The sequence below is a fragment of the Heloderma suspectum genome, chromosome 1, assembly GCF_057233095.1.
Source record: "Heloderma suspectum isolate Gila_16-S chromosome 1, 16-S_ref, whole genome shotgun sequence".
Taxonomy (NCBI): Eukaryota; Metazoa; Chordata; class Lepidosauria; order Squamata; family Helodermatidae; genus Heloderma; species Heloderma suspectum.
This window is the reverse complement of record NC_139458.1, coordinates 212074428-212098974: the sequence shown is the minus strand read 5'-3', so window position 1 is coordinate 212098974 and position 24547 is coordinate 212074428. Positions and strand designations below refer to the sequence as shown.

General features: G+C 44.4%; 1 protein-coding gene across 1 annotated transcript in view; it reads right to left on the bottom strand.

Moving 5' to 3' along the window:
- Window positions 1-24547, bottom strand: part of PARD3B (par-3 family cell polarity regulator beta) — a 679914-nt gene that overhangs the window by 478852 nt on the left and 176515 nt on the right. Inside the window, exon 5 of the mRNA XM_084818423.1 lies at window positions 4580-4665. Coding sequence (XP_084674549.1) covers window positions 4580-4665 — 86 coding nt within the window. The remainder of the gene's footprint in view (window positions 1-4579; window positions 4666-24547) is intronic.

Below are 24547 nucleotides of genomic sequence, written 5' to 3'. Positions count from 1 at the left end.
CAGGTATAACAAGGTACCTTCCATAAGAATATTGATATGGCAAGTCTTTATCTGATTAGGAAACTCACTTCTTCCTCCCAGTTAGCGATCTGGCTACAGAGATCCTTGAATTCAAAAATGTTGAAACGAATAATGCTAATGTAGCATAATTGAAGGTGGCAGCTATGCAGAAAGGTTACCACAAACATCACCCTGGTTTTCCCATTGATTCTTAATATCACTTCCCCTGCAGTTCAAAGTCATCAACAGGTCAGAGATCAGCTGCACTATCCACTACATCTTTTTTCCACCACTCCCTAAAAGTAATGCTCTCATTTGGACCATGCTGTTCTTAAATTGGCTTAGCGGAAGCAGAATGACATGATGAGATATAGAAGGAACAGAAGAAAGCACAGTGAAGAATAAAAACTAGAATCAGTAACCAGTGAGAGAAAATTATGATTACATATTGTTAAAATTTGATTTCATTATGATTAAAGGCAGTGAGGGAGGACAGAGACATGCTCCCTACCACCTCTACCATGGGAGAATGCCAGTGTAATCAGGAGACACAATGTTGGACTTAGACCAAGGAGACCCAGGTTGACTTTGGGCCAGCTATCCCTCAGCCTAACCTAGTTCGCAGGATTGCTATGTCAATAAAATTGGGGGCAGCATGTATGCCTCCCTAAGTTCCTTGGGAAAGGGGTGAGGTGATTGTTATTCAGGTCCATTTCAGGGCACAGGTTTGGTCCTCACCAAACTGCTGTCCCTGAGAGCAGCCTGTTATTTTCTCCTATTGATGTTAATGGCCACTCTCAGATACATTGTTCAGCTAGGTGCAAATGCACCCCTCTTTTCACAATACTGGTCACCCCGGGACCAGATGGAAGGGGCAAATTTTGCCACTAACACATCAGTGTCCGAAAGCTGCATGTTGGGTTGAGATACCCAAGTTGCTCGGGGTTCAGCCTTTCCTTTCACCACCATGATGGAAAGGGGAGAGAAGTCCTTGTCCATACGATTCCTCTCCAGTGATAATAGCCCTCCTCACCTTCCTGCCGCAGGAGCAGTACTTAGTAAGTGCTGCTGCTGGGGACATGGAGACCAAAATTTTAAATAAATAAATTTAAATTTATTTAATTTAAAAATAAATAAAATTTATTTAATAAATAAATTTTATTTATTTAAATAAATTTAAATAAATTTTAGACCAGGTCTAAAATTTGGACCAGGTAAATAAATTTATAAATTTTAGACCAGGTCTAGCCTTTTCTCTGTCAGTCTCATTAATAGAATTTAGGTACAGCTGGACCATCTATTCAAGGGTGTCCATGTAGGAAAACTAGGTGGTCGCCTAGGGTGCCAAGTTAAGTGGGGCGCCACATTCGAGGAAAAAAATTCAAATTAAAAAAATACAACTAAACAAAGATGCCATTATTTCAATTCCCGTGCCTGTATAGAGGGAATATGACTGAGGCTAGAGGTGAATGAGGGACTGACTGAGGATGGTGGGGCTAAGTCAAGCTGCCCACCCACACCCACTTTTGGGACCTGGTCCTCCCTCAGGTGACACAGGATATCCTCCTGCTCTGCTGCTGTTCCCAGTTGGAGGCAGGGAGTGAGAGGTCCTCCCGAGAGCAGCTGCTTCCTTCAGCCTTGGAGGATTCAGTCTAGGGCCTTGTGGCACCTTGTTGGGCATGTCGCCCTGAGGATGCAACCAGGACCCTTCTTCCAGGGCTGTGCTCATCTCCTGTTGTTATTTTTATCAGATCCTCTGTGTTGATACAGTGCTTAGTAAACACACACACACACATTTTGGGCATGTTTTAGTATAAATGATAATATTTTGGCTTCTAAAGTTGCAGGGGGGGTGCCTCTTCCTTAAACAGAAAATTGGGGCAGAAATGTTTCCCAGTTTACCAAAAATATCAGCCTAGATCTGCCCTTGCGGTTCAGGGGTGCCAAATGAATGGTTTGCCTCGGGCAGCTAGTCTAGGGCTGCCCCTTCCTCTATTGAGGGGGAAAGGCAAGCAGTAACTTTCCAGAATTACTAGAGGTCCCTCTGCAGCCTGAACAGCATTAGCAATCCCTTGGTCATACTGGGGTGTGACCAAGGCATAACAGACTTTTATATAAATGACAATAATTTTTGGAGGTTACTCAAATGGTTAAAAGACCTTCATCAAAACTAACAGCTGGTCTGTGCTCTCTTAATTGTGCATTGTGCCATCTCATAACTGATGCTTATCTGTGCAACAGGGTAGCTGCTTCTAAAATGTACACGTTGGTACTCATACAACAGGGAACCACATCAAATGGGCAAAGTATGCACTTAAGTTCCATAACAGTGCTACATTCCACCACCACTACCACCTTCAACAGCATAGAGTGAGGGTTATATAACAAAGTATGGCACCTGTTTGCTATTTTGAGCTCCTTGATATGTTAAGGTCCAACAAGAATGTTCATTCTTTTTCACAGCTATTTTACCTCTTAAAGAGCTAGATTTCTATTATAAAGTTTATAACAAAAGAAATTGCCATCACTTTACGATCTTGTTATTATTAAATATGACCATTAAGACATATATTGTAACTATATAAAATTAACTGGATCAGCGAATAACAAGCTGCTCTCCAGAATTGGTCTACTTATTCTCTTTTGCTGCTCCTCATACCTGAAACTTTCTCTCAGAACATTTAACACAATGCCACCTCTCTCTTTCTCTCTCTCTCTTTCTCTCTCTCTCTCTCTCTCACCCCCCCCACACACCCCTCTTAAATCCCTCTTCAAAATCCACTAACTTTTGCTGCTTTCCTAAAAACAGATTGAAGAAAAAGGAAGAGATTGTATCTCTTTGCCTCAACTCAGAAGACTTTTAACCACACTTCCTCAAGCTGCTACAGTACAGAAGAAACAACTGAGCAGAGTGGGACTGACTGGGTGACAGAAAACATCTAACTCTCATGCCTCATACCACCTGACAGCAAGCGTGCCTGTTCACTCTTTCTTTTTCTTCTAAGCTTTGCTTGCTTAGTTTGATTTATTATTTATTTTTATTTTTTTATTACACTTATTTCCTGCCTCTTTTCCTCTTGCAAGGAACCCAAGGCAGCTTACATAGTCATCATCCCCTCCATTTTATCCTCACAACAACCTTGTGAGGTAGGCTAGTATGAGATTCAGTGACTGGCCCAAAGTCACCCAGTGAGCTTCATGGCCAAGTGGGGATTAGAACGTGCTCTATGTGCTTGGTTCAGAAGCTGCAGCTAGGGTGCGCACTGGGATACCCAGCTATCTTCACATAAGACCTGTGTTAAAAGAACTGCACTGGCTGCATATTAGCTACTGAGCCATGTTCAAGGTTATGTTATTGACATACAAAGCCCTAAACAACTTGGGACCAGGATACCTAGCAGACTTCCTCCCCCTGTATATATCCAGCCAACCATTAAGATCTTCAAAGGAGGCTTTGCTGGTCATTCCACGACCAACAGAATGTCACCATGTAATAGGTTGAAGGTGGGTCTTCTTGGTGGTGGCATCCACCCTGTAGAAAACCCTCCCCCATGCAGTTCGGGAGGCAGAAAATGTGGTATGTTTCAAACACTTCCTGAAAATACACTTGTTCACCCAGGCTTTCCCTGATTTGTAATTAATTATAATTAATCATACTGCTCCATCTTACTGCTCCTTGTATTGCTCTATACTATTATTGTAATTAGAATTTTTTTAATAATGTATTTTAATATTTATATGTGAACCACTTAGGAATTTTATTGCGTTAAGTGGTATGGAAGTAACACAAATAAACAAACAAACAAATATTGGGGGGTTGACTATTTAGCTCATGTCCCTTTTTCAATTCTGAATGTCTAGCATGCATGACAACAAAGACCAAACTAGATATGATGTAGAAGATCCATGACTGGATCTCCTAATGTCCTTTTTTAAAAAGCAGCTACACAGCGTGTGTGTGTGTGTGTGTGTGTGTGGTGTGGGTGAATTGAACTGGGGTCATGGCAATGTGGGGGCTAACTCTTTCCTCACCCACCATATCATTTCCTCTGAGTAAAATTCCCCCATGATTGCTATTAACTGAAGGGGAGGTTGTGGGATAGAGAAGCATAGTACTATATCTTCCCCCCGTCTGCCCCAACTCCCCTCCATGGCTTATATCAGCTTGGAGAGGGGGACTGGGGAAATGGCAAGGGAAAAGGTCCACAATCCAGTCCCCCCCAGCTGTTTTTAACCAAAGAACAGATGTTTGAAGATCTGATTATGGTAAAATGGCAATGAAGAGGCTTTCAAGCTAGTTTGAAGTCCACCTAGTGCTAGTATTTCTCACTGTATTACCATTTCTCTTCAATAAATTGTTTGAAGGAAAAACATATTGAATCTATAATAGGCACGATGTAACACATGCATATATGTGACATGCAAACACAAACACGCGCGCATGCGCGCACACACACACATATATATATATACACACACACACATATACATATATATCTGCACAGATGTATGGCTGTTTTGACATCTAGGACAGATAAGGAACAATACAATTGGAAAGGAAATATAAATGTATTCATACCTGAAAATGAATTTTGTTTTCTGAGATGTCAGCACTTCGCTGTGTGCAGGGAGATCCCAGTCTTCTGAAGATGAGCGTGCTGAACACTAAAAAGATTTAAAGATGTGCATTTAAAAGTTCAATATCATAATCTGGATTCAGAACAGTTGCTACTACTTAGATGAATCTGAACTACAAACAGAAAGCAAATGCCCAGGAACTCCAGCCACATTGTGGTTGACTAAGTCCTCTACACCTCTGTTACAATGAGACTGCAAGAGCAGACTTAATACTGCTGTCCAAGTAATTGACCTGATGTTACTATATTTACCTCATTTTATATGACAGCTTATGTGGGAAGGCTAGAAAAGGCGAAAATGCGGCTTTTTAAAACATTGTACAATTTATTGTGCATACACACACCACATGAGAGGAAAGTGCTTTTACTCATTCATGGGAGAGGAAAAAAATATAGTCCCCCAGCTCTAAAGGGCAGCAAGAGCATGAGGGAGCCTGAAACCCCCTGTATACAACTGAAGAAGCTATGTGTACTGCTTTAGTTCCTGGGCAATACTGGTGATTGCTTGGTTACACGATGTAACACCTGCAGCTAAGATCAAACATTGAGGCTACAGATTAAGCTAAAGCTGTAAGGAAAAAGTATAGGATCAAGTAGGGATGTCAGAGAAATCCGCCATGGACCCCAGTGAGGTCTATTGAATCCAGCCTCTGGAGTCCGTGGCGGAAAGGATCCCTCACCTCTGCTTCCCTGCAGAATCCCCGCCAGTGGCTCCGGAGTGCCAGCGATATGGCCGCCATTGGCGTGCCGTATCGCTGGCTGAGGCTGGCTCCAGACGCAAATGGGGTCCACTACGCCATTTGCGGCCGTAAACCTCTTAGATTAAGCTAAACGCAGCTGTAAACGGCTGCATTTAGCATAATCAAATAGCTTTACGGCTGAAATGGTGTGGGTTTGCTGTGGGTTCCCCCATGGTTGCAGGCCATCTGTTCCTTCCCGAACTGACTTCACAACTTACAGTGGGCATGTTGTAGGCGTGCGTAGTGCCTGCATCACTCTGTGACGCCCCTTTACTCCCCCATCCCTTCGCAGCTGCGCAGTTACAGAGGCACAGAGGGGCGTTTTCATCTATTTAATCACACTTTCACACAGTTTTGCAGCTTCGTATCTTCGCAATGGTTGTGGACTGAGTACTCAAGGGGGGGGGTTCCCTTGGGGAAGGACCAACATTGCTCTGGCCACCATTTCAGAGCGATGGCTAGGCACGTAGCGCTCATGCTTGTGAGTGCGAACCATCATGAGAGTCTCGGGCTAGGGAACTGACAAACTGATGGTGCAGAAATGAAGGAGCACAAAACACTCATGTTTTACTTAAAAAGGGATGGAAAGACACAGCAGAGTCCCTCAGATACAAAACAGCCACTGAAGTATCACACCCCCACACTCATGGGACTGCACAGCTGCACATTTCAGTAAAATGGCCAAAAAAAAAAGGGGGGGGCACGGCGAGTCTGTAAGAGAAGTACGCAGTACATCACGAGTGTATTGCAGGGCATGCTGACTTGAAGCCGAATAGCTGCACAGTTGCGACAGGGTGGAAGGGTCAAAGTGGTGCCATATAGATGCGGTCCTGGACTTGGAGACTTTATTGGCGGTGAGGGCAAAACCTGTGCTCTAAGCCTGGGTCAATTTGGCCTTTATTGGAGTTGCCACGAGGGAGGGGGCCTTGAAGCATCCAACCCTTCCCCCACACAGCCCCCTCCCTTGGTATTTTGGTAGCTTTATATATTGAATGGTAGCTTCTTCCATTTCTCCCCTCTCCCAATGGTCAGCCTTGCACCTCCCTTACTCTCTTCCCATCTGTTGCCTCCTCCACTGTCAAAAATTAAATAGTAAGCTCCTTGGGGCAGGACCCTTTATTTTATTCTCTAAAGCTTTTTGTTGAATATTCTTTGAGTGTTAAAATAGAACACTTATGTATTCCACCTGTATGTATGCATATTTTAGCCAGCAAAAACGATCTATTCAGTGAAAGTCTTTGTTATGAATTTTGCTCTATTTGGTATTTGCATTATTGCTATGAGGGTCACAAAGGTGTACAGTACATGGAATCACCAATATATCATCTGCTGACAGTGGGCTTATCTGTTTGATAATACTTCTTTCTCACTAGGGCAAACACAAATATAGGCTGCATAATGAAAAAGAGTTAAAAAGGGAAGGCGTCTGAGGGGAAGAGGACCAGCTGCACCAGCTGGATCCTGAGGCTGAGTTTGTCTTTGTCCCTGCCCAACCAGGTACTTAAGGTGGGGCTGCCAGAGGCTGCTTGGGAAGGAGTTTGAGGGGAAGAGAGTTACATTATTAGTTCTGTAGTGTCCTTAAAATAGTGTGATGTCTCCCTCTGCCTCGGTAACATTATTTGAATATCTGAATTTGAATAATTGCATAATTTCCCTTAAAAATTGTGACATATGGCATTCTCCTTAAAAACTTGCCGATGCCTATATGCATAATGAAAAGAAGAAACAGCAATACAATACTCTAGACACCACTTCTTCCCACATCACAATCAGCTAAAGTTGTGATATAAAATAGAAGGGATACAGGCAAGTTATTTGCATCCCACTGGAATATTTAACCCAGCCTTCCCCAACCTGCTGCCTTCAAATGTTTTGGACTTCAACTCCCATCAGCCCCAGCCACCATGGCCAATGATCAGGAATGCTGGAAGTTATAATCCAAAACTTGTGTAGGGCACCAGGTTGGGGAAGGCTGGCTAAATCAGTCAATAAATTAAGCCCACTGCCTTCATTAGTACACTACCAAATGTATTGGAAAAGTGTTTTGCTTCATAGTAATGATTTATTTAAAGAAGTAGGGTGATCTGGGAGTATGATGGGTCTTAAAATAAGTTTAACAAAATCTCAGAATTATTATTTACACAGCACTATCAATGTACAGTTCTTTTCAACAACTCCACCTGGTTATAGCACTACTCCCACATCAGCACCGGCTCCTTATTATCTTCGAGGCAGAATTCAATATGCTGGTTTTTTAAAACCTACTAAGCGCTAAAAGAATGCACCCTTCACACCAGAGGCCACTTTCTCCTTTAAATTCTACCACAATCTTTGAACTGAATAAAAATGAGCCCAGTTTAATCCTGCCTCCTAAAAGCCAAGCCAAACAAGAGAGTCTTGCAACACTTCTGGACAAATTTCAGGACTGCATTTTAACAGGTATCTGAGGGAGGTGTGGGAAATCCCACAAGAATACTTCTTAGTGGGCTTTGCCATAGAAATAACAAGGACCTATATTCCTCAACTTGCATCACCTACGACATGTTGAGCATATTTGCATACTGAGGGTGTTTTGGAAATGAAAAAAAGAAAATTGTGGGGAGAAAATTAGCCTGCTTGAGTATTTAACCATTTCTTTTCCCCCCATTATATAACCTTTAAACTTTGTTTCCCAATACTGTGATTCAAGGCAGTTATAATACTTCAGTTTTAGAGCACCTAACAATTTTTTGTGTCCTGGAAAGTGAAAGGGGAAGAGAAACTGGGGTTTGAGGAGCTGCTTCCAAAACTATACAAGGAGTCTTCAGGAAGAAAAAGAACACCTTTTTCCTTTCCCCCTCTCCAGACAGTCCCCCACCCTCAATGCTACAAATCAATAAAGTGCCCAGGTTTTCAACTGGCATCCAGCCCCAAACATGTGCCTTTTAGCTATGTACAGAAAAGCAGGAGAAGATTTCAGGAGTGTGGGAAAGAACAGCATTCTTTTTCCTTTCCCCCCATCCTCCCATAAACCCTCTTCCTCCCTTTGCAAGCCCTGAATCACACTGCAAAGCTCCTGTCCCTGGCTGGCAAGAACACTGCACAGAAGCAGTCCTCCTAAAGCATGGATGGAGAACCTCCAGCCTGTGGGCCAAATTTGGCCCATCTGGCCTGCAGGTGAAGCCTCTCCCACTCAGAAGGGAGAGGGAGCAGGACAGCAACTCTTTCACTCTCTGAGGCACCAGCCAGAGGAGCACTTCTCTAGCTGGGGCCTTAGACTGGGCACTGTCTGGAAAAAGCCAGAGCAGAGCAAAGCAAGCTCCCCACCTGGGGTGCTGACTGGTGGAGTTCCAGCCAGTGCTTCTCCCAAGGACCCAAAAATGTATTTGATCAGTGAGCACATCTTCACTTGAATTAGATAGCTAAAGAATAAAGTGAGATTACACATTTGAACCCGCCTCCCACAAACTCTCTCTCTCACACACACACACACACACACATACAAAGAGCAGATTTCCAATTACAGAGAAACTGCTTAAAGTAGGATTAAACTGCAGACAGTACCAAGGGATATTCAATATCAAGACTGGAAAACTCAGTTGCTACACACACACACACACACACTGCTGGGGTAAGACATCTATGAACTGTACTAAATCTTCCACCTCAGATTTAGGCTCAAGACCTTTCAGTCCAAAAACTATTTTTCACAGCAATGTCTAAAATACTGATTTTTGATGCTTCAATGGTGTCAAAAGAAACAAACTTGCCACCATACAATTTTCTCATCTGTGATCAAGAGACAAAATAATAATACAAAAGCACTGAAGCTTTGACTTCGCAAATAATAAGCATAACATGCTAAATTACCTGAGAAAAGGGAAAGCCATGAAATCACATATGTCTCAGAACAGCAATAATATTTTTACTTTAAGCCTATTTTGGTAATTGAGAGAAAGTGCTGTGAAAAACAGGTCTTTCAATTTAGGGCAAGACAGGAAAGCAAGAAAGTGTATTTTATAGTAATAAGATGATACTTGAAACACATATATCTAGACAGTCCTCAATACCCCTACATAAACCAAAGCCTCTGGAAATTTTATCTCCCACAAAGCCTGGCAACTGGGCCATTTCAAAGAAAGGAGCTCTATGAAAACTTTGCATTAAGAACACACACAACATATGCAAAGAAGGTAGCATACTTAAAGCACAATCTTATGCATTATTATTTGAAACTTCAGTCCTCCTGTTGAGTTCTGTGGAGCTTACTCCCTGGTAAGTGTGTATAGAGTCCTCAGTGTATTCAGAGTTCAAACTGACTTCTGGGCCATAGGAAACTGAAAAGAAATGGAGTTGAAGAAAGAAATTCTTCATGAGGATTACAGGTAAGAATGGGGATTTAAGTGCTGTTTTGTAATTTCCTCCCCCAGCCTCATCCATAAGCTCATCCTTCACCTCCATGCAAGCCACATGGGAAGAGGGATGCATCTAAGTTGTGTTAAACAGAACTCTCATGTCAAGATCACAGGGGAAGGAGCCTGTGGGAAGGAGGACCAGCCAGCTGCACCAGGTGGATCCTGAGCCTGCTTCTGCCCCTGCCAAACAGGTACTTAAGGTGGGGCTGCCAGAGGCAGCGCCAAGTGCGATGATAAGTGCACACTTAGCACGGAACAGCACCTGAAGATCCACCCACCTGCCTCTTCAGAGACACCAGCAGCCACAGATACCCGCAGCAAATAGCAGCAGCACAGGGCAGCAGCTTTAAAGACGAGGGGGAAAGGGGAAAACGTGGATTTTATCTGCTCCTTCTTAGCTGCTGTTCTCTTTTATCTTTTATATTCTTTTATACTGTTGAACATTTTATACACTAATATTTTAATATGTGCCTGGGAGGACTATTGGGCAACTCAGGGGGTCAGGGAGGCACCACTATAACTGTGGTCACTGGCAGGGGGAGGTATGGCGTTGGGGGATTAACAGGCCAGCTGAGGAGAAGAGGGGCTAGACACCTTACAGCTGTCCCCTCTTCTGGTTCTTCCCCCAACCTGATGGTTCCTGGCAGCCTTACCAGTCTGCCCTCGGGTCTGGTGCTGCTGCTGCTGAATGCCAGGTTGGCCCAAAATACAATCTCCCTCATCCATGATTTGATTGTGGATGAGGGGGCTGACCTGGTATCTATTACTGAGACCTGGGTGGGGGAACTGGGAGGGGTCACTCCCTCCCAGCTGTGCCCTCCTGGGTACTCAGAGCAGCACCACCACCGACTTGAGGGTTGGGGAGGGGGGGTTGCCGTGGTCTATAGGAATTCAATCTCCCTCTCCAGGCTTCCTGCTCATTCGAGTGCAGATCTTGAGTGTTTGTACTTTGTGTTGGGTACCCGGGACAGACTAGGGATTCTGTTGGTGTACCGCCCACCCCGCTGCCCATCAGACTCCCTGCCTGAGTTGACGGAGGTGGTCTCGGATTTGGTGTTGAGGACCCCTAGGATGATGGTCCTGGGGGATCTCAACTTCCATGCTGAAGCCGCTGTATCCGGGGCAGCCCAGGACTTCATGGCCGCCATGACAACCATGGGACTGTCCCAACATGTCATCAGCCCAACACATATAAAAGGACACACGCTTGATCTGGTTTTCTCAACTGGGCAGGAGGATGGTGATCTGAAAGTGGAAGAATTAACATCTGTCCCTTTGTCATGGTCAGATCACTTCCTGCTGAGGTTTAGACTTCTGGCAGCCTTCCCCCTCTGCAAGGGTGGGGGACCAATTAAAATAGTCCGCCCCCGGAGATTAATGGATTCTGATGGATTCCAGAGGGCTCTGGGGGATTTTCCTGCTGGTATGGCTGGTGCTCCTGTCGAGGCCCAGGTCGCTCTGTGGAATGCAGAAATGACTCGGGCGGTTGACACGATCGCGCCCAAGCGCCCTCTCCCTCTGAGCAGAGCCCAGCCAGCTCCTTGGTATACACCTGAGCTGAGGGCAATGAAGCAAGAGGGGAGACGGCTAGAACGCAGGTGGAGGAAAACTTGTGCTGAGTCTGACCGAACACAGGTAAGAGCCCACTATCAAGCCTACTCTATGGTGGTGAGGGTGGAAAAGAGACAGTTCTTTTCCACCAGTATTGCATCTTCTCAGTGTCATCCAGCGGAGATTTTCCAAGTGGTTCGCGGCCTGTTACATTACATTGGGCCAAGGAGAGAGACGGTGGAACCCAAGGTGGCACCTGTGACGGGTTTGCATGGCACTTTGAAGATAAAGTCGCTCAGATTCGCCATGAATTGGACACCACAATTAATGCAGTTCCATTGGTAGAGGCGTTCAGAGCACCGTCTGGTCCAGTTTTATTGGATGAGTTTCAGTTACTGAGGCCTGAGGATGCGGACAAGGTGCTTGGCCAAGTCCGATCGACCACTTGTGTGCTTGACCCTTGCCCTTCATGGCTTATTAGATCAAGCAAGGAGGGGATGTCTGGCTGGGTCCAGGAGGTTGTAAATTCCTCCTTGAGAGAGGGAGTGGTGCCTGCCGCTTTAAAAGAGGCGGTAATTAGACCACTCCTGAAAAAGACTAACCTGGACCCTGAGGATGTTAATAATTATAGGCCAGTGGCCAACATCCCCTTCCTGGGCAAGGTGCTTGAGCGGGTGGTTGTAGGACAGCTCCAGGCACTGTTGAATGAAATGGATTATCTAGATCCATTTCAGTCGGGCTTCAGGCCTGGTTTTGGAGCGGAAACTGCCTTGGTCACCCTGTGGGATGACCTCTGCCAGGAGAGGGACAAGGGGAGTGCGACCCTCTTGATTCTTCTGGACCTCTCAGTGGCTGTTGATACCATCAACCATGGTATCCTTCTGGATAGGTTGTCTGGGTTGGGAATTGGAGGCACTGCACTGTATTGGTTCTGCTCCCACTTGGATGGCCGATTCCAGAAGGTGGTGCTGGGGGATTATTGCTCTGTGCCATGGCAATTGTGCCATGGGGTTCCACAGGGCTCTATTTTATCCCCCATGCTGTTTAACATCTACATGAAACCGCTGGGGGAGGTTATCCGGAGGTGTGGGCTGAGGTGCCATCAATATGCGGATGACACCCAGCTCTACCTCTCTTTCTCATCAAAACCAGGCGAGGCAGTGGCTGTTGTGAATCAGTGCCTGGGCACGGTAATGGACTGGATGAGGGCCAATAAACTGAAACTCAATCCAGAGAAGACGGAGGTACTGTTAGTGGGTGGTTCGTCTGCCTGGCTAGGTGATATTCAAATATTCAACCTGTTCTGGAGTGGGCTGCACTCCCCCTAAAGGATCAGGTTCATAGTCTGGGGGTGCTCTTGGATCCAGAACTGTCACTTGGGGCACAGGTGAACTCAGTGGCACAGAGCACTTTTTATCAGCTTAGGCTGGTATACCAACTACGCCCTTATCTGGACAGAGATAGCCTAGCTACAGTTATCCATGCTCTGATAACTTCTCGTCTGGATTAGTGCAACGCGTTATACGTGGGGCTGCCTTTGAAAATGGTCCGGAAACTTCAGCTGGTCCCAAATAGGGCAGCAAGATTGTTAACAGGGACTGGCCTGCGAGCTCATATTACACCAGTACTTTTTCAGCTGCACTGGCTGCCAGTCCATTTCTGGGCCCGATTCAAAGTGCTGGTATTAACATTTAAAGCCCTTAATGGCTTTGGGGCCAGGTTATCTGAAGGATCGCCTCCTCCCATATGTGCCTGCCCGGACCTTAAGATCATCGTCAGCGGCCCTTGTCTGTGAGCCCCTGCCAAAGGAAGTGAGGCGGGTGGCTACTAGGAGGAGGGCTTTTTCTGCTGTGGCACCCCGGCTCTGGAATGAGCTCCCTAGTGAGGTTTGCCTGGCACGTACAGTGTATTCCTTTCGGCACCAAGTGAAGACCTTTTTATTTTCCCAGGCATTTTAGCATTTTAGCTTTCTAAACTTTTAGCTTTGCTGTTTTAAAAATTTGTATTTTAAACTCCTGCACTGCTGCTAGGTTTTATTGTGGTTGTATTGTTATATTGTGGTTTTAATGTTCTATATATTTTAAATTGTTTTATTGTGTGTTGTTTGGTTTTAATTTTTGTGAACCGCCCAGAGAGCTTCGGCTATTGGGCGGTATAGAAATGAAATGAATGAATGAATAAAGTTCAAGTGCCTTTTGACACTGAATATTACAAGTTATGGAAAAATGATGATACTGACCACATGAGTCATTTTATTAACTATGTACTGATTTAGAATATTTATGTACCACACAAAAAAGTTCTCAAAGCAGTTTACGTACTTAAAAAAAGGCAACTATTTAAAAATTATAAAACACCTTAATTCTAAAGTTTCCGCTACAGTTTCAAATGCACTCTTCCTTGAATCTTGCAGGCCTCACCCAGTCAGATACTATCAATTGCTTCTGGCTCTCAAAAGCTTTCAGTTGAGGAGGCTGTTGGAGGTGCTGGGGTAACAGTAACACCACCATCATGGTACTGTTATTGCCTCACCAGGCCCACAGGGGAATATCCTCACTACCACAACCACCACGACTAATTTTGGAAGTGCGTTACTGAGCACGAGGCTCAGGTAACACATGATACTAGCAACCAAAGATGGGAGGAGCTTCTCCTCAGCTTGAGATAGATAGATAGATTTCTATATTAATAACTCATATTAATGAGGTTTACTATTTCCTTACAAAATCCTTACAAGAAACACCACCAGCTGAATGCGGAAGTAACTGAATATCCTGACGGCAGTTCTTATTTACTAATGTCCAAAGCTGTTCAATATGTTATGAAGCCCTTGGGCAGCTTCTCATGATTATCATTATTATGATTACATTTATATCCTACATTTTTTCTTCTTCCAAGGAACCCAAGGTGGCTTACATGGCCCTCCTCCTCTCCATTAAAGAAATGGTTAGGAGAAGTTTCTTTACCTATACAGTTAATCACTCCACACCACTATGCTAATCTTTACCAACCATTCCAAAGTTGACTTCCAGTATCTCTCCTTTACTGAAACCGTGTTTCCCTATGCCAACATAAGCTTGTATGTGAAGTTAACAAAGAATGCTTTCGGTGCATGCTCTCTCTGTCTGTCCTTTTCATTCTTCTCCATGCCCAAACACAAAGATGTGATCCACAATCTCTCTCTCTCTCTCTCTCTCTCTCACACACACACACACACACACACACGTACGTGCGTATGATCTGGGTACACAGTGGAATTTTTCAGATCACTTTTGACATTTATTAACATTTCCTCTCACCAAAACTTCAAACTGCTTTATAAATATACTCAGCATAAAAAACAATAAAGACACTTGGCACAAAAGCCAATAAAAATGAAACTGATAGGAAACAGTGATGAACATATGCTAGCATGTCTTATTATGCTATCATGTGCTGGCACACAAAGGATTTACATGTTTGGGGTTTTCTGTGTTTTTAAATTATTTATTGTGGAGCTCATATTGCAAGTTCCTTCTCAAACTTCTAAAAAGAAGAGGCAGAGTGAAAAGCGGCCAAGAATGAAGTCACATCTCTTGTACCAAGTAACTATTCTTTCTAAAGAAAGCATTAGGTTCACATCAAGTTCAGGGTTCATTATCAGAGTTCAAGAGATAACTTCAGATAAGGACTGGGACCTACCATTGGGTGCGTTGAGGCAACTGCATCGGGTGGGGAAAAGGACGTAGGACAGCTGTGTGTACCAGAGTCTGCCCTACACTCCCTTAAGTTAGCCCTGTTGCTTTCAGGTAGGGATAGCACAGGTGCCCAATTCGGTCTGGGAATCTGGCAGATCTGCTCCTGCCCGCACCCCCAAGCCCCACTCGCTGAGCCCCTACCCCTGCTCACCCCGTCCGCACTCGGCGAATAGCCTGAACTCATCCCGGCAGCCTTGTCAAGCTTTGCAGTCACCATTTTCTGAGAAATAAAATGGCAATCAAAAAAATGCACAAATTTGTGCACATGCGAAAATGCGCATTTTGCGAATGCACATATTTGCATATGCACAGAAATGCATATTTTACAAAAATGCACATTTTCGTATACACACTGTGTGCCTTTGCAAAAATGCGCATTTCACACATGAGAATATATGCATTTGCAAAAATGTGCATTTTTGTACATAGAAAAACATGTGCATTTTTGCTATTGCCATTTAATTTTTTTTTAGAAATGGTGACCGCAGAGCTCGATGAGGCCACTGAGGTCAGTTTGGGCTGCTCGTTGAGAATAGGAGTTTGAGCACAGTCCGGGGCCCGACAAGCAGGGGCAGGGGCTGGGCAGGAGTCCGCAGAACCTGGACGGGGGTGAGTTCGCACATCCCTACTTTCAGGTGTGGTAGAGGAAGTTGTCCTGTCACTAGTGCTGAAGTACTATCAAGAGCCAGTCTATTCACCTACTGCACAAAAATTAGGATCATCTTATATTTCACCACATGTACCAAAATGTTTTAGGCCAGGACAGCTCCAGTCTTCTCCTTTTTATGGAATGTAAAAACGATATTTACAGATTTCAGCAGAGTAGGTCTATTGCAGCTCATCAGTAGATTTTAATCTCTACAATAAAAATCTGATAATTTCAAATTAAGATTGTTTACTTGTTTGCTTTACTCAGATTTAATCACTGGGCAAGGGTTCAGAGAGGAAATTATTTGAACTCAAAGTTTAAAAGTGGGACAACAAAATGTTGCAGGATAAACTGCTCCTGTTCCATGTTCCAGCCAGCCATGCCACCCCCCCTTTTGTTTGAAAGTGACCGATACTACTATTTTTACCACACTTCTAATTTACTTTCACCTATTATCTCTAGCACATCAAAAGCCAGCCATGCCTTCTTTGAGGATACTTCATTCCATTTGTCCTGCTCCCTCCCACCCAGTGTTACCAAAGAGTTTTTTCTTTCTGCCTTTTCAAGTATCATCCAAGCATCTTGCCTCTAAATCTCCATTCTTTCTAGGAAGGCTGACTAAGGAAGGGCTTAGGATCAGCCAGGACAAAGGAGTCAGTACTGGCTGACTTCTAACTCAATAGAAGAGACTCTCACCAGGTATACCACCTATGCAGGGCAGCGTGAGTCCTTCAGAACATGCAGATGCCTCTCTGATCACTTAGTCCCTAACTTAATCAAGCTGCACAAGCTACTCATGCGAAGGTAGGCATACAGGACCACCTCAGTTGTAGCCACCATCAGCCCTAGTAGTTTCTGTACCGTGTAGGCTTGTACAGTACAGCAGGCTAGAACACCTGAGATAAGCTGCATTAACACTTGTGCCTGATCTCGAGGAAGAAACGCCTGACCTTCCTGGGAACTTATGGAGGCCCCAATGAACTCAACAATTTGGGATGGCACTAAGAATGATTTCTTCATGTTCACACACAAACTGAGGTCTTCCAAAAATTCCAGCCTAAGTTGGACGCTTTTCTGCAAACGAGTCTTTGATGGAGCAACTAGGAGCCAATCATCAATCTAAGGATAGATCTGGACCCCTTGAAGCCTGAGATGGGCACACACCATGGCCATGCATTTTGCGAAGACCCATGGAGCTGTGGCGAGCCCAAACGGCAGCACCCTGAACTGGTAAGCAAGACCGTCGACTGAGAAATGGAGAAAATGCTGGCTGAACTCCTCTACTGCGATATGAAAGTACGCGTCTTTCAGACTGATGGTTGCAAACCAATCTTCCATCTGTAGCAAGTGTAGGATCAAAGCCAACATGGTCATTCTGAACTTTCTGGGTGGAATGAACAGATTGACCTCTCTGAGATACAGAATTGGGCAAAGCCCGCCATCCTTTTAGGGTACCGCAAAATAGTGGGAATAGAAGCCCTTGTGCAACTCCATCGGAGGGACCAGTTTGTTTGATCTCTTCGAAAGAAGCTTGTCTACCTCTTCAAGAAGTAGTGGAGAAGAGGGTGCAGTTGTGATGCCCAAGAAGAGCGTCAAACTCGATTCTGTAACCTCGACAAATAATGGCAAGGACCCACAAGTCTGTTGTTATTCTCCGCCATGACAAAAAAAGGCCATGAGATGGAAGTGGAAAAGGGGAGGATAATCCTGGAGAAGAATCGGTGCCAAGGAGCAGTCAAAGACATTGCTTCTTTGTAAACTCAGGCCTCCTATGGGAAGACTGGAAGTGCAATGTTGAAGCAAACTGGCGCTTCTGTCAGAAACCCTGTTGCTGTCGCACCAGTCAATCCTGATGAGGACGAGAATGAGGAAAAGTCGACTGATGGTACCACCATCGTTGTCTAAAGGGCAGCTGAGCCTGTGAGAGACCCATTTTCCTTGCCATGTTCTTAGCCTTCTGAATAGTGTTCATGGCCTCGTCAGTCTTAGAGTTAAATAAACTCTCACCATCAAACAGAAGGTCTTCAATTTGAGAACGTGCCTCCTGTGCAAGGCCTGCCAACCTCAACCAGGCACATCTGCGACGCGCGATGGCCCCTACCATAGCTTTGGCATCGCCATCGGCTTGGTGTTTGGCAGTGATAATTTGTTGCCTTACTACCTTCATGGCCTCCGATTGAAAAACCTGTGCCAATTCACACTGAATTGTGTGAAAAAAAAAGAGTAAAATGAGTTTCAGAAAATGCAACTTTTCAAGAGGAAAGGGGAAGGTTGGCAGTGGATTGGTGATGTCATCTGTCACAAAGGAACTCAAACTGCTCTAACTTCGTACTAGACTGAGTAGTCTCAGAGTGTTTTTAACCAATAATATATTTCATAACCAAACAAAATAATCTTTCAATTATTTTTTAATGTTAAGTGGACAAAAAACACATATGGAGCTGTCTTATCCAGAGTCAGGACGTTGGTCCCTCTAACCCAGGAGTCCCCAACCCCCGGGCCGCGGACCAGCACTGGTCTGTGGCTTGTTAAGAACCAGGCTGTGAAGGGGTGTGTGAAACCCCCTTACCTTGGGTCCGTGGGGGGGGGGGAGGCGATCCATCCCTCCCCCCGGAATCCTCGCTGGCCCCAGCCGGCTCCGCTTCGCAGTGAGTGCGCGGAGCTGCCGGCTGGCCCCGGCCGCTGGCGGACTTCCAGCCGCTGGGATGCAAATGGCGTCCGCTGTGCGGACGCCATTTGCATCCCAGCGGCCGGAAGTCCGCCCACGAAACCTCCCTCCCCCGGTCCATGGTGCAAAAAAGTTTGGGGACCGCTGCTCTAACTCATTACTATCTACTTGGACTTATTGACCAGGTTCACACATCAGAGCAGCAATTCCTGGTTTGTTTAACCCAGGAATTGTGGAGATGAACGGAGTGTGCGAGCAGCACACAACCCATATCTGCTTTTAATTAACAACCTAGGATCGCCCTATTCTTCCGTTGTTTTGTGGTGTGCAAACCCAGACTTAACCCAACAACAAACCATGGGCAAATGTTGGGTTGTTTAAATAATAAAGAAGCCAGAGTACTGGGTTTAAACATCACGAAACAACCCAGGGGAGCATTCCTTGGTTGTTAATTAAAAGCAGAAACCACGCAACTGGCTTTTTTCCTAAATAAACCAGGAACTCCCACTGTAAAATGTGAACCAGGTCACTGTGATTCTCCAGGTCTCTTTCACAGACCTATTTCCTGGAGATACCAAGGAATGAATCTGGGGCCATAAACTTGCAAAGCATGCATTCTTCCATTGAGCTCTGGGTCCTTCACGCTCTTTAACAGTCTGAGAAAAAATTAATTAGAGACCACCACACTACTTATCTATTGCAATCTCTTCTAACACTGTGTTTCCCATCTTTTTATATATTAATAGAACAGGTACAACATGAAAGAAAAGCAAGTATAAAAATCTGTTCATTTGTCATACCTATTCTAGTTAGGGATGTATGAAACTCTTACCTGGCTCCACGCCAGGCAATCCACAGTGGGGGGGAGGCACTCCGTCCCTCCCCCTGGAATCCTCCCTGGCCGGCTCCGCTCTGTGGCAACTCTGCGGAGCTGCTGTCCAGGGCTGCCCACAGCCAGACATCCAGCCACTGGGCTGCGCAGGGACGCAAATGACAGCCGCCGTAGCCGCCGCCATTTGTGCCCCTGTCTTTTGCCGTGATAGGTTACGTATATATTTATATACGTATATATAAGTAGCCTATCACGGCTAAAGACAGGGACGCAAATGGCGGCAGTTACGGCAGCCGCCATTTGCGTTCCTGTCTATTGCCATGATAGGCTACGTATATATTTATGTAGCCTATCATGGCCTCGGCAGGGACGCAAATGGCATCCCTGCATTAGCCGTGATAGGCTACGTAAATACTTACGTAGCCTATCACGGCCATTCGAAACAGGCGAATGGCGGCCACAGATGTGAACACCATTCGAGGAGCACCAGAACGGCTGACAAAGGTAGGCTCCATTCCGGGCCAATTTCACGGGGTGGTGGGGCGGGGGGGCTACGTTCCACCACGGATTTTGGGGGGCCGAATGCATTGGCATTCGGCCTCACTGTGATCCATGGCGGAATCCTCTGACATCCCTAATTCTAGTCACTGATAAACTGCTGTCAGCAGGATATCCAAAGAGGAAAGAAGAAATGGATGGAGTGCATGTCAAACACAATAGAAACTGATGGAGAGTGAGTGGAAGGGGGAAAAACCCCTGAAAAACAGTATGATGGTGAATGGAGCTTCACATACGTCAAGATGGGAAGTTTAAGAGAAATTAGAGCTATCATACAATATAGTGAATTGGTGGGACTGAGGCAGTATGTATATACTTTATTGGACAGAAGTGCTCACTGAACATTACAAGTGAAATTTTATATTTGATCAAACAACACTGGGCACAATCCAGCTAAGGTTAAGTTTTTACTTTTCTTGTTGTTGTTTATTCGGTTAGTCGCTTCCGACGCTTCATGACTTCATGGACCAACCTACGCCAGAGCTTCCTGTCGGCCATCACCACCCCCAGCTCCCCCAAGGTCGAGTCCGTCACCTCCAGAATATCATCCATCCATCTTGCCCTTGGTCAGCCCCTCTTCCTTTTGCCTTCTACTTTCCCTAGCATCAGCATCTTCTCCAGGGTGTCCTGTCTTTTTTTTCTAAGCTGTGCTAAATACTGTGACTTCTTTGATTAACATTTCAAAGATAAAATCTGTTCCATTTTCCTCAACTTGGATGTAACTGTTTCTGCAGGACACTAGAAACTTGCAGTGCTATTTTATTGGACAATTTTCAATTGGTGTGGCCTGAGGATGTGTACTACTATTTGTTTGCTCAACATTTGCCCTTTGTGACTAACGATAGTTAGTTGGTGGCAGTTGAGTAGCTGGTTCCAGCAAGTGTTGGTGAATGCCTTTTAACAAGAGGGGGACGTCAAAGCCCCCTTAAAAGGGGCAATTGTGAGATCAGTCCTCCTTGGTTCCCGAGGATTGTAACAACTGTAAGCCAGTCTCAAACATCCCTTTCTCAGCCAAGGTGCCTGAGCAGGTGGTAGCCACTCAGTTCCATGCACTCTTGGTTGAGAATGTTTATCTGAAAGCCTTTCAATCTGGTTTCAGGACTGGTTTTGATATGGCAACTGCCTTGGCCTCCCCTGATTAATGACCTATGCCAGAAAAGACACACGAAGAAACCTTGCTAATTCTCCTGAACCACTCACCAAGCTTTGATACCATCATACATAGCATCCTTTTCAGTAGGCTCTGTGGGCTAGAGACTGAAGGCACTCATTTGAAGAAGTTCATTTCTACCTGGAGAGTTATTATCAGAAGGTGATGCTAAGACACCTGCTTGGTCCTGAGGCTTTTATGCCACATGGTCCACAAGGTTCCATCATGTCTCCTATGCAGCCACTTGGTGAGATCATAGGGGAATTTGTGATAACATGTCAATCAGCATGCTGTTGACACTCAGTGCTACTCATTTTCATATGATTCAGGTGAGGCAATAGATGTGTTGAACCAATGTCTGGAATCAGCAATGGATGGGATGAAGTTCAATAAATTGAAGCTCAATCCAGACAAGATGGAGGAACTACTGGTGGATGTTTTGTCTAATCTGGGAGGTGGAGTTCAACTTGTTCTGAATGGGGATGCACCCTTAAAGTAGCTTTCCCCAACCTGATCCCTCTATATAATTGCCCTGCAATCCCCATCAACGTGAGCACTGGCCATGCTGCGGCTGATAGCCAAAACATCTGGAGGGACCCGTACTGAGGAAGCCTGCCTTAAATGATCACATCTGCAAGTCTGGAGATGTTTTAATATCAAACCTTGTCCCTGGATACCCAAGTGATGTTACTGCCATGAGGCTCCTTCCACCAGCTGCACCTGATGTGCCAGATACTGATCCTCCTAGCTGCAGTTATCTGTGTTCTAGTAATCACCAGAATGAACTACCGCAATGCAATGTAACTGCATTGCCAAAGGCAGGATTACCTTTCTCAACTGCAAGGCTTTTGACTGGGAACAGTCAGTGGGATTGTATCTCACCAGTACTCAAGTGTTTTCACTACCTACCAATCTGTTTCAAACACAATCACCTTTAAAGCCCCATAAATCTTGGGATCAGGGTACCTGAAGCAATGCCTAATTCCACCCGCCTCTGCACTGAGATAGTCATCGCAGACTGTTTTCCAGGTGCCCCCAACAATCAGAAGCGGATGGAGACTGGAGGAAAGTGCTCTCAACCACCCTGCTTATGGAAGTATCTCCCCAGGGAGGCTCACCTAGCATCTCCTTCTCTTTGGCACCACCAGAAGACCTTTTTATTCTCCTAAGCTTTTAATTTGCAATTTGTGATAAAATTTTGCTACTAGCTGTATTGGCTATTTTAATGTTATGATGCTTATTGCGTGTTTTGTTTGCTGTGCTTTACAATGTAAGGCACCCTGAGATTATTTATATTGAAGGGTGATATAAAAATGTATAAAGGGCACGATCCTATGGGGATAGTTGGCTGCCTACAAACTCGGATACAACTGACTATCCAATGCAGGGCAAGCATAGCATGGAGGGGATCATCTCCTCCGTGCTGTAGCCACCCTGCATTTGAGGCTAGGCAGCCCATTTTGTATGTCTAGTCAAGGTGCCTTGAAGTGGGGGAGGGAAGCCGGACAGTGCATAGGAAGCATCATAACGGCACTTCCGCCGTCTCCTCCCCACCCCAAGGAATGTCCCCTTTACCCCCGCTCCACGCTGCTCTTACGAGCATGGAGCCAGGGACGAACCATGCTACCTACAAGACAGCGGGGGAGGGAAGTCGGGTTTCTGGGAACCAACCTTGGAGTGCTGGCTCTGAGCTCAGTTCCCAGAAAATCAATAATCCTATGACCGTCTAGCAGCCATAGGATTGCGCCCTAAATAAACTTTGAACCTGCACTGCTTACAGTGGAAGATCTAGGCATGTGCTTAAGTCTTCCCAATGGACATCAATGGGACTTCAAAGTGCTTAAATTTGGCTGGATTATGCTTTATACAAACGTATTACGAACATACATCAAACTGGATGCCGAGCCCAACTTGCTTGGTGAATAAATCTGTTGTGTTTGCCATATTCAAACTTAAGAAAAATAATATTGATAGTTTATCTTTTAAACTCTAAGTTAATTTGGAACTAGAAAGTCTGATTACCAGAGAAAACATATTGTTATTTCTAAGAAATCCACATGGATCTATAATGATATTTTAAATCCCTTTGTGTGTGTAAAGAGACAGCAGAAAATAACCTTTGGCAAAATATGATTTGGCTAATAATTTAGTATGGAATTCAGTGAAATCAGTACTGAAGTAGCAGGGTATGCTCTGAATACATAAGCAACTGAACAATTTGACAAAATAGTGGCATAACCTGTAATGAAACAAAGCAAAATAATTGTTAAAGATAAAAATTAATGAGAAAAGCAGGATATATTAACATTCACAAGCAATGAGATCACGATGTAGAAATTTACTGGACTAAAAAACAGCACAGCTACGAGAACCCAATAAAGGCTAATTAAAGAATGTTATATAATACATCCTTCTCAGAATTATAATATCATTAATGCAACAAAAAATAGCTAATATGAAAGCTATTGCTGATATTCCTAAATTGTAATTAATTCAAAGAAAATTAACGTCATTTACCCACAGCAGACTTCATTTCGTATTAGGAGATATGTTTATTGACAACAATAACATCTTTGGGGTTATAGTCAATTTAACTGAAGTACAGCTGTAAACTAATAGCTGCATCCTTAATTAGTAGAGTAAGGGTCAGCGAGCAAATTGCTGATGCTTAGGCAAGCATGGTATGGACATAATAAGATAAAACAGGCAAAAGTTATTAGATCACCTAGACTAACAACATTAATTTTTTAAACTAATAATCTACAATTCCTTTAAAATGGGATTCCTAGTAGTTTCCCATATCAGCAATGAAAATGTCCACACCTCTTTAGTTTCACCGTTACAAAGACCCTAATGTGTTCAAGTTGTGTTTCCTATTTAAACAGGAAATTATGGAGTAGAATACTGTGATGGAGCTGAGCTCAATGTGACTGACTGCCATTTTGAAAATTATTAAAACTTAATTCTGAGATGTTGCGAAGTCAGTCAAGAGATAGCGCATAGCCTATTGGCTGATTCAGCATCCCCACCAATACTTTCCCATCAGCTTGTAGCTGGTCATATCTTTTTTCTGATCCTCAACAAAAAGAAAACCCAAACGTTTCTACTACAAAATTAGTGTCAACAGTACAATGACCCTCAAACAGGGTACCCCTTTCGTGTGGGTTTCTGAGTTCCAGTTTGGCCTATAAGATCTACACACAATTGACTTCTTTTTCTGGATAGCCCCACTGAGCAAAATGAAGGGAAGGAAATCCAAGAGCACAGTTCTTAACATTTCCAATAAATGCCATCTATGTATTTTAATATATTATAGTTGGGATCCAAAGAACTGCTTTAGACACAGTGAAGTCTAGGACATACTCAGTGGTATATCTGACTCTGCCCACACATCCCATCTTTGAACATCAGGCACATACCTCAACCCCATACTACATTAAAATCCATTTTCAGCACCACCTCAATTTCAAAAATGAGTTGCCACATGGCATATGGGGAGGTGGGGCTGCTGTTCAAAAAACACTAACCAAGGGCCACTTGGGTGACCAGAACTATGTGCACATTTCTTTGGATCCCAACCCATATTTTGGTTTCTCCAAGTTCCTGAAATTTTTCAGCAGGTCAATCTCAA